The 11,815-nt window shown below is 39.8% G+C and overlaps 1 protein-coding gene across 1 annotated transcript; it reads left to right on the top strand.

The window, feature by feature from the left end:
• The first annotated feature begins 651 nt into the window (after positions 1-651).
• LOC123099109 (transcription factor BHLH6) lies at positions 652-9,877 on the top strand. Its single transcript, XM_044521251.1, has 5 exons — positions 652-915; positions 1,008-1,194; positions 1,292-1,543; positions 5,188-5,358; positions 9,557-9,877. The coding sequence occupies exons 1-5, from the start codon at positions 839-841 to the stop codon at positions 9,623-9,625; spliced, it is 756 nt and encodes a 251-aa protein (XP_044377186.1). The 5' UTR covers positions 652-838; the 3' UTR covers positions 9,626-9,877.
• The last annotated feature ends 1,938 nt before the right edge of the window (positions 9,878-11,815 follow it).

The raw sequence follows: 11,815 nt of genomic DNA, 5'->3' as shown, positions 1-11,815 counted from the left end.
TAGATAAATGGGCTGTTCTAGATGATAGATTTGGTGTTAACATAGTACCATGTTTAATGATGAAATGAAGTAGTTTAAATAATTGATTTTTTAGGGCCGGGATAAAGTTTTAGAGGATATGATAGATGAAGAAACGTGTATTCCCCTAGGATTATAAGAAAATGGCATGAGAATACGTTTTTGAATTTTAGGACAGGGGATATGCTAGAGTTGTTAGTTGAATGAGGGGGTTCAGTAGGGAGTTAAATCTTAGGCACCGAACGATGCCTTAATGGGCGTCCAGGGGACTAAACCCTTATTCTTTTATCTACAATTCATCCATCCTATCGACTTGGGTTTGCACGTATCAGATGCTATAATGTTTGTCTAGTTCACTGAAGTTTTGCCTTGACTTTAACCCAAGAAATGTCTAAATCTGCTATGCTCGTGCTGTTTTTACTGAAATTTTAGGGAATATTATTGTAGAATGCGTGCACAAATATCTTCATTTATCTTCTTTTAAAAGTGACAGCAGAATGTCTGAATGTATTGAGACTTTTCTTGCTTGAACCGAGCGGTGCTTGGTTGGCCACGCGAGGCGCCAAAGTGCATGGACCCAAATTAAACGGTGATATGAGCACACGGTTTCAGATTCGATCTGTAATTTATGGGGAAGCAATCCGAAAATAGAAAACCAGCCAATTGCTGGTCGGCAGGCCGCCAGGTGGCATCCGGATATGGTGGCCTCGATCGCCACGTCAGCCCATGCATGCATGCCCCGCTGTCCAGCGACGTAGAACGGACACGTGCACGAGAATAAATATCAGAGAGAGAGAGAGAGATAGAGCAAAGCAGAGCAATGGAGTCCGACATGGAGGTGAGCTTGGATTTCTCTTGGGAGACGCCTAGCTTCTTCGAGCTCTGCGACGCTGATAGGTGAGCTCTGCGACGTAGATATGCTTCTTGATATTGCGGCGACGTTGCCTAGTACTCTTAAGTAACAGTTGGAGTTGGATGGATTCTTGCAGCATGCACCTTCCGGCTGAGGACTCTCTGTCATGTCTGTACGAGGACTCGATGAGCTCGCCGGAGGGCGCCAGCTCGGGGCTGACGAGGAGGTGGGCTGGCAGGAACATGCTCAACGAGAGGGACAGGCGCATGAGGCTCAACGAGAAGCTCTACGCCATTCGCGGCGTCGTTCCAAACATCACTAAGGTTTGATTTACGGACAACTACAGTCTACAGGAAGAGCTGTAGTGTGTGGTGTTTATGCTGCGGTCTAATTTGATCTTGTGCATGCGACGGATGATAGATGGACAAGGCCTCCATCATCCAGGACGCCATCGCCTACATCGAGGAGCTGCAGGAGCAGGAGCGCCAGATTCTCGCCGCCCCCCGAACCGACGGCGGCGCCGCCGTGGTCCAGGCGGATTCGACCGTGGACGACGGCATCGGCTCCCCGCCACGGAAGATTAGGAGGACTACCTCCGCCTCCTCCATGTGTTCCCCGCCACGGAAGATTAGGAGGACTACCCCTGCCACGCATCCCGTCCAAATCCTCGAGGTAATTATGCATTCATCTGTCGCTGAGGGCTGAAAGGGAGTTAGGAATGAGAATGAGGTGAGAGAGATATGTGATAGCAAAGAAAGTGAGAGTGGATGTTTTGCGCTAGGGCTCCATGGAGCCCTTTATTTTCAAACACTCAAAAATCAACATTTTAAGTTTCAAAAAAAATCTGAAAAACATACACAAGTACTTATAGATGTATAGGAGATCTGTGTTAAAATTCATCATGAAATACGTTTTTATATGGCTTGTACAAAAAAATCATGTACTTGTATACTCTATAGACGTGGCGAGCGAGGACATTCCCACCCAACATGTGAAATTGATGGTTATATATCAGAACAAAATCATGTACTTTTATAGACGGTTCTTTCAAAAATGTGAAATTGATTTTTTTTTCCATATTTAGACAGTCGTGTCTCTTTTTTTCACTCAACTACAAACTAGGACATGCCTGTCTCTAAATTATCTCTCCCCTCTTCCTCTCATAATCCATCACTTTTATTTACTTTTGATAATTTAGGATATTCATAACATTAAAACCAAACATTCTTTCGTGATTTGTTTATATATTTGAACTCTAGATGTAAGATCTTGAGAACATGACTCTAGATATAAGATCTTGAGAACATGACCAATTTCCAATATATTTCAAACAAGTTTAATTTAAGTTGTTTCAGTTCAATTTGTGAAATCGATTATTGAAAATATACAAAAAATACGTTTTTCGTACATAAGATCCATATTTTAGTGTGTTTGTGAAGCTGCTTATTTCACTGTGTGGAACTGTTATTTGTGAAATATAACTGAAAGTGAAATATGAAATTAGTTTTTTAAACCGAGTGAAATCAACTTTTTGAAATGAGAAAAAATATGTTACTCTAATGAGTGAAACCAAATTTTAAATGAGAAAAAACAGATTTTTGAAATGCATTAAATATGTTTTTATTGTAGAAATTGATTTTTAAATGGGTCAAATCAATATTTCAAAATGTCTAAATCAGTTTTTGAAATGAGTGAAACTGTTTCTTGAAATGAGTGATATAAATTATCAAATGATTGAAACTAGTTTTTCAAATTCAGCAAAATGAGTTCTTTAAACATGTGAAATTAGTGTTTTGAAATAAGGGGAATCCGCTTTTTGAAAATGAATGAACTATCTAATTAAGTGAGATCAGTATTTAAATATATGAAATATGGTTTTGAAATAAGTGAAATTATTTGTTTGAATTGGGTGAAATAAATTTAAAAAATGAGAGAAATCAATCGAGTGAACTTCTAGTTTTTTAAGAGAATGAAATTGATTGTTTCAAGTCAGTTAAATAAGTTTTTGAATTGAGTTAAATTAGTTTTTTGAAATGACTGGAATGGGCTTTTTGATTTTTTTTTTATTTGGTTAAATTGAGTGAAATTAGTTTCTTTAAGTTAGTGAAATTGGTTTTTTGAAATAATTGTAATATATCCTAAAAAATGAAAAATATTTTTTTATATATGAAAAAACTTTCAGTGTTTGCAAGATGCTTATTTTATTGTGTGAAACTAATATTTGTGAAATTTAACAGAACTGGGAATATAATATTTGTCAATATGGTTATTTTCCCGTGTGTATAACTCAAATAAGTAGGTTCACAAGGTATCATAATTAAGTTTTAGTATTTTTTGGAATAGTGAAACAATTTGAAATCACATTTTGAATTAATGAAACAATTGAAATCGTGTTTTGAATAGTGAAATAATTGAAATCACTTTTTGGACATTTTCTTTTCACCATTTTAATAGTGCAACCTTTGATATCATTATTTGAAACAACAACATTAAATATATTTTAAAACGGTCTCAGTTTTGCATTTTGAAATACCGAAACTATTGAAATCACCTTTTATGAATAGTGAAAAAACTGAAATCACTTTTTGAAATACTCCGCTGGATTCACCGGCGGCTTGCACTGTATTCCATCCTCTGCGTGGCCTCGTCCACCAGCGCCTCGGCGATCGACCTGTGCAGAGATGGTGACACAACGGGTTAAGTACCCCGGAGTACATGATCTGGTTCAAGGAATATGGAATACATACAGTACGTACCTGTGAAGACTGCGTTGCATCCACTGCGTGGCCGCGTCCGTCGGCATGTTGGCCTCACGCGCGTCCGCGCCCGCCGGCGAGTTGGCCGTGGCCGTGTCCGCGTCCGTGCCCGCCGGCGCGTTGGCCCTGCCCGCGTCCGCGCGGCCCCGCGTCTTCCGCCGGCGTGCGTACGTCAAGTCGCCCGTGCTCGGCAGAAGCACCTCGCGTGTGTTCAAGGAGGTCTGCCTCATGGTCGGCTTCTTTGCTGGCATCAAGTCGATCATGCTGGCGTCCATTGCCGTCATGGAGCGCATGCTCAACTTCTACATGGAGCCCGCAATGAAATAATTATCCCGCTATTACTGCAAAAAGGTGAGATTGCACAAGAACATACCATCGTCGGAGTCATCGGAAGCTAGCCAATCATAGTCGTATCCAAGATCACAGGCACTGTCTTCGTTCTCCTCTATTGAGTCCCAATTAGGTGCCGGATGCAAGTCTAGATCAACCATTTTTTTGTTGGCCACGTACTGAAAGAAGGGGGAAATGAAGAAAACCAGGAGGAGTTGACTCATTTTGTACACGAAAACATTTTAAAATCTTCATTGTCTTGGCGCCAAGTCACTTCCCTCCCTTTTTCTGATGGCCGCGCGAACACATGGGTACTCATTTTCGTATAGGAGGCAAGACAATTATTTGCATCCCTGATTTGTTGGGATAAGCGGATTGCATGTGCCATGCAAGGGCGGCAGCATATCTGCATGTAGTGGCCAAATCAGTGGAGACTCACATAATTGATTTCCAACGCTAAACTAATACCAGGGGTAGTATTGTCCCAGATGCTCCAAAAATTGCTACCTTGGTCACCGAGATGGAAAAAATGCACCTTAGATAAAGGAAAGGAGGGAGTAGTTAAACTATTGAAATGCCATTTTGGGCAGTTTTAGTTTCACTTTTACAAATATCTGACAAAAGTTAGGTTGTTGTGTGCATGCCGTTGTATTCATGTGCTTGTTGGCAAGTATGTGTTCGTCACATCGATCTTGGATTCATCACCTGAGCTAGCGTCATTGATATACGGATTCTGCGAATCTACCATGTGAAATAAGAAGAAAATGACGAGAGGGAGAAGGCAACATTTGTGGACCACACACATGAAACATGTATATTAGCAAGTTGGTACTCTAGTTGACTTCGGTTGTTACAATATTTACCTCAAATGTAGTACCAACATAGTATTAACATGCAATCATATTAAGAGAATTAATTGAACAGACACTCCTAATGCAGGGTTTGGTAGGAGAAGTCTAGAATAATTAAATCAAGTAGTAACCAACTCTGAATCTAGTGTTTCTATTGAAAATATCAAGAGGCTTGTAAAGAAGTATTAAAATGCACAAAAAGATAGATATTGTTTTGATTAATTATTTCTAGAGCTTATGTTTATGCATGCACCATGTCTTAGACAATGAGAAGTTTTGAGACATAGGGCAAATGTGGGGCAACTTTATGTAACAACACTGTGAAAATCATATAATTGAATGACCATTAAATAAACATATAACTTGACAAGTTGTGCAGCTGGAGGTGACGCAGGTGGCGGAGGATCTGGCAGTGGTTAACGTGAGACATAGAAAAGTGCAGGAGGCCATGGCGAAGGTGTATGGGGTGCTCGAGTCGCTCTGTCTCAATGTCATCACGGCAAGTGTGACCGTCGTGGCCGACAACATTGTCCACAACATGTTCATCGAGGTAACCACCCATGATTTGCCCCTTTCCATTCTAATTAATTTCTCCTATCGTTCTCTAGATTTCCCAAACGAAATGATTGCTCCTATCTCTTTCATTGAGTTTTCTAGAAATCTTTAGGGTGACATCACCTCCTAATTGATGACGGCATATGGTACGTCAACTATTATCGTAAGACGTGCATTGGGATTCTTGATGTGCTTGGTGAAGGAAAACGGGATAGACTACACTAGCCCAAATAAAAAATATCCTCATAAAACAGATCATGTTGTAGTTCTATATAATGCGGTTACTGTGAAGCTGTTGCAGAAGTAGAGTTAATGTAGAGCATTGGTGAAACGGTAGTCGTACTGCCATCTCCTCCTAACAGTTCCCAAAAATGTTTTATCCAACATTCACGTCCGCAATGCCTCTAGGGTATCCACATCTTTGGGATGGAGCGTCCGTCGCCTAAATTGTTATAACCGGACGTGACACTTTGAGCATGGGAGAAGTGAAGGAGAAGTGAAGGCTGGGAATTCCAAATTTGCTAACCTAAAACACTTGCCTCATTCTTATACTTATATATATGTTTCCGTAATGAAATTCTACAGTGGAGATCCATCATGACTCAATGCTTAGTCTAACTCTGATCGTAACCCAAATTAGGCTCAGACCACTTAAGTGTGATAAACATAGGCTCTTGCATTATTAGATATGATTGGAGTATTCCTACTTAGTCACTAGTTGGTAAATGTCCCTAGAAGGAGACATAAAGACGGTACAGATGAGCATTAATTAACAATGTTACATGAAAATTCCTCCCCCCCCCCCCCCCCCCCCCACACACACACACACAATATTTTTCAGGCTCGGGTTGAACCACTTTTTCTCGATCACATGACTCAGAATCCTATATCAAGTTAACTCTGTAATTTAAGTAGTGCGGACATGAATTACAAGACGTGACCAACCGACGGACCTAGAGATATCTATCCCACTGCAGAGATTGACAAACCCCATCTTAACTGACCATGCCATAGAACATGCTTCACGAAAAATAAGAAAGAAAACTTTATAGTGATCCAGTACATCATAGCATTTGGTGTCCCATAAGTAATTCACTAGACATCGCAATTACATGTGATAATATCATATCTATTGACATAGTTACACATTACAAGAGCAAATTAGAAAGCAACCCCGCAATGTTTTAAGTTGGTCCTTTCCAACTCCATGTTCCTAACATGTGTTCATATTATTGGCTCTACATGTCTATGTCCATGTCCTACGAAACATGTCATCAACATGTTATAAAACAATATCGGATCTATTGACATGTGCTAGTGTATTATTTATTTGTGTCTTCATATGATTTCCGACAAAGAACAATTTTAGAGTAATCGTTCAAGCATAGAGTTGCTGCAAACAAGTCACATAGTTGCCAATCAATGGAAATGATATTATTTGAGGAACACTTAATAAATCATGTATGCAAAGAAATATAATCATTTCTATAATTTCATATATGGCATATTTCTAACACTTTATAGATTGATTTATTATACTTGGTAGATTCGGGAGTTGTCTTTTGCTCCCTCCATTCCATAATATAGTGCGCCCATGCTTTTCGAGATTTAACTTTGACCATAAATTTAACCAACATGGGCGACTGCGGCAGGAGCATGACAGATAACTTTGAATTCGTATTCGAAAGAAGTTTTCACATGTATAATTTTTCAGTAAAATTATTTATGTATTATTGGTGTAATTTCTGGTCAAAGTTGAATCTCGAAAAGCATGGGCGCACTACATTATGGAATGGAGGGAGTATTGTACTTCATTAGAAAACTAAGAGAATCTTCATGTCATCTTATTGTTCTATAACCCCGTTCAATGTGTTTGTGTTTCACTTTTTAGCTTTTTGGCGTTGGACGATTATGACAAAGGCACACATAATAGGAATCTGTTATATATGTTTTCTAGGAAATAGCCATGAGTTATTTAGGTGGCGTTTGGTTCGTGGGCAAGGTTGACTTGGCTGAGGATATCCTTAACCACATGGTTGAGGATAGCCAATTTCAGTCGTTTGGTTGTGAGGAATCGAAGGAGTTGGATAACCGCTTTTGATTGTTTGGTTGGAAGGATGAGAAATGGCTAAGGATAGTTGTTAGCGAGACGTGAACAAATTCCTATAATCTAGCTAACAAACGAGAGGGATAAGGAATTGTTAGGGAGACGTGAAGAAGATCCAACGGAACTGCATATAGAGAGAGAACAGAGAAGCTTGCCAAACCTGTTCCCATCCCCGTCACACGCGCTCGCCGGAGCTCGTTATTCCCGGCCGCCGCAGCCCCCATCCAAATCAACGCCGCTGCTTCGTGTGTTCATGAGCTACAGGTGAGGATTAGGTCAGGACTCTGCTCGCTCGTGGAGGGGTGAGATAAAAGAAAATGTTTCGCGCAAGTGCACGTGGGGGCTGCCCTCATCCGCGAAATTCTCACGACTCTCGTCAACCAAGTTTTAGAGGAATATTCTCTCGAATCTGGCTATCCCCATCCCTCATCCCTTCCATACCAAACGAGTGGCATCCCTTCAAAAATTGGCTATCCCTGTCCCTCTGGTGGATAGCCACACAACCAAACGCCACCTTAAAACCCATTGAGAAATAACAGTAAACATGAATTTTAGGCATGAGTTCAAGGTTTGTGTAAAAAAATTGTAGTCTAACATTACTAGGTTTTGGAAAATATTTTCAAATTTGATTTACCCTAAAAGACATTCTGATCTACTTTTTTCATGCGTCGTCTAACAGAGATGCCACGAATAAACCCTAACCACCAACGAAGAATCGTTGAACTTTAAATCTTCAAAAGTTACATATGTCTCGGATACCTAATATAGAGACTAGAGGCAAGACAACCATGAATCATCTGATATTTAGTCTGGGTGCATTATTTGTTAGGTTTGTGTGCTTTGGTGGTGGAGACGGTGCCATGTTGAAAAAATGTCTCCTCGTTCCACTGATCTCCTAGAATGACTCCAGTGGTCTACCAATATGGACCCAAATCTCATAGCTTGCCACTTCGTGCTTTCATCTTGTTCCTCGTCAATTTAGCATGGGTTTGAGAACATGTCTTGTGAGGTGCGCATCCCCGAACAAGGTCCATTCCAAATATTATAGGTTCTCTCTTCATGAGGTGTGTGGCTCTTAGCGCTCTTCAAAACATATGGACTTAGTCTAGCTTGTGTGGGTTTGGCATTCTGCACCTAGGTCATCGCAATACATAGAAAAACATCAAGTTGCGAAAGAGGGAACGAAGGATGTCGGCTAATTAAAAAGAATTTTGGTAGAGATTTTTTCTCTATGAGAGATAATTGTTATTGGTGTTTATTTCAATTTTTTGATCTACCATACTTTTTTTATGAATCGCTATAGCTAGATCATTATTCTAAGGATATTACCAAAAAACATGTTGTGTATCATATTTGACAATTGTGCTTGATCATGTTGTGCGTTCATATTACTATGTATGTAGTTGCATGAGCTTGCATTGCGACATAGTGATTGTGAACACATGCATTTGCACGTATGTGTTGCTAGTGTTTCCTAGGAATGAATTATTTCTTAAAGAAAAACTGGGAGGGCTATCTCATGTGTTAGGCCATGGTTAATTAGGGCCAATTTAAATGAGTTTTCGCTTAGGGTTTTTTTCATGCTTCAATTTGGAAAAGAGTCGGGATTGATCCTAAGGTTTGTGCCCATTAGAAAAAGTCATCTAGCTAGGCTACAACTTCCCGAAGAATACACCAACTTTCTTGTTATTTGTTTATATGAGGTAGCGGTATCCCGATATTTCGTTGTGACAAACTTCTTTTGAACGAAAATCAACCTTGATCATCCGATCATGCCGGACACTAGCCGATGTATCTTGCAAACCGCTAGACCAATCCCCTAGAGGTCACCGACGATGCCAAAGGCATGGCAATCCTGAACGCAAAGGTTTAATATCCGCGAGCGATCAAGAACAAACAAGAATTACAAGTTGTAATCCAATATTCTGAGTATAGATTAATATGATTAAGTTGGGTTCCTGAAAATTGATTCACCGGAAGTTGTTGGGCACGTGCATTAATATTTGTGTGCACATATTTCACAATATTTTGTGTCAATATTAGCAATCATTTATATTATTTAAATAAATCATGTTGAATTTTTCAGACGGATGGAATTGATTGTGCTCAAACGATCAAGGAGATGGTACAGTCTCACTCGGTCATCTCAATGTGAGAAGAAGATCACTGAAGTCCATGAATCCCTGATGAAGATTAGATGTTGAAAAGGATGCACAAATTGGCAGACCAATTACCTACACCTGGTTCAATTTCACTCTCATACTATAGTCATCTTCAAATAATGTGACAACAGTTGAAACTAACTATATGGCCGAAGAAATAGACGTGTTTTATGGACTTCATGCCAGCATGCACTCCATATAAATTGGCAATGATGCAAAAATATATCGTATATCGTCTCTGATTATGAGGAACACTCATAAGTGTGCATGTATTTTTTAAAATAGGAAATTTCACTTTTGGTCCTCTAAGATTGAGTTTGTGACACTTTTTATCCTAGTTAGCGCAATGTCCTCTAAGATTGAGGCAACCCCTCGGTGAGAGTGATGCTTAGCAAAAATGATTATTTAGAAGGGACCAAATAAAATAATTGACCCAATTAATAGTGAATTTATAACTTATTTCGTGAGGCATTGAACAAGAGTTAGATGAATGATTGAAAGTGATAGGAAAGTACATTCACAATATATTTATATAGAACTTTGTCAAAAAGTTTCAAAGTGATGTCTTTGGTCACATGTGGCTAGCGGCTAAGGCTTACAAGGATACTTCTTTTTAGTACCACATGAAAAAGGTCTTGGAAGCTGATCCAAGTGTTGGTGAGTATTTGAACACATATCACTCATTATTGTGCATGAGGTGCAAATTTAATATTGACATCAAGTGTGATTACATTCATAAAATCCACATTGAGTCATTCAGTAACTGGGTTAAGGGTTACGAAGCATGCCCATTGACGAGTTAGCTATCACACTGAGAGACACAATCATGATACTTATGAACAAGAGTATAACAATTGGATACTTGCCTGAAGGTGAGATGCTACATGTTGTCACTCAAAAAAAATAGAAGTAGAGGACATGGTCACTCGAAGACATGTAAGTCCTCTAATACAATGGGTGAGGGGAGGGATACTAACAAAAAGAATCTTAGACTTGTTGTGGAACTTGAGGAACATGGCTGCACTTGTCTTGAGTGGTAACACATAGGGCAAACTTGAGGAGCATGGTTGCACTAGTTTTTTGAAGGAAATATGCCCTAGAGACAATAATAAAGTTGTTATTTATATTTCCTTATATCATGATAAATGTTTATTATTCATGCTAGAATTGTATTAACCGGGAACTTAGTACATGTGTGAATACATAGACAAACAAAGTGTCACTAGTATGCCTCTACTTGACTAGCTCGTTAATCAAAGATGGTTAAGTTTCCTAGCCATAGACAAAGAGTTGTCATTTGATAAACGGGATCACATCATTAGAGAATGATGTGATTGACTTGACCCATCCGTTAGCTTAGCACTATGATCGTATAGTTTATTGCTATTGCTTTCTCCATAACTTATACATGTTCCTATGACTATGAGATTATGCAAGTCCCGAATACAGGAGGAACACTTAGTGTGCTATCAAACATCACAACGTAACTGGGTGACTATAAAGATGCTCTACAGGTGTCTCCGATGGTGTTTGTTGAGTTGGCATAGATCGAGATTAGGATTTGTCACTCCGATTGTCGGAGAGGTATCTCTGGGCCCTCTTGGTAATGCACATCACTATAAGCCTTGCAAGCAATGTGACTAATGAGTTAGTTACGGGATGATGCATTACGGAACGAGTAAAGAGACTTGCCGGTAATGAGATTGAACTAGGTATTGAGATACCGACGATCGAACGTCGGGCAAGTAACATACTGATGACAAAGGGCATAACGTATGTTGTTATGTGGTTTGACCGATAAAGATCTTCATAGAATATGTAGGAACCAATATGAGTATCCAGGTTCCGCTATTGGTTATTGACCGGAGATGTCTCGGTCATGTCTACATAGTTCCCGAACCCGTAGGGTCCGCACGCTTAACATTCGGTGATGATCGGTATTATGAGTTTATGTGTTTTGATGTACCAAAGGTAGTTCGGAGTCCCGGATATGATCACAGACATGACGAGGAGTCTCGAAATGGTCGAGACATAAAGATCAATATATTGGAAGCCTATGTTTGGACATTGGAATGGTTCCGGGTGAGTTCGGGCATTTACCGGAGTACCGGGGGGTTACCGGAACCCCCCGGGGAGTATATGGGCCTTATTGGGCCTTAGTGGAAAGGAGGAGAAGAAGGCCA

Source organism: Triticum aestivum, chromosome 4D (genome assembly GCF_018294505.1).
Source record: "Triticum aestivum cultivar Chinese Spring chromosome 4D, IWGSC CS RefSeq v2.1, whole genome shotgun sequence".
NCBI classification, from domain to species: domain Eukaryota; kingdom Viridiplantae; phylum Streptophyta; class Magnoliopsida; order Poales; family Poaceae; genus Triticum; species Triticum aestivum.
This window is presented reverse-complemented; position numbering and strand designations above follow the sequence as displayed.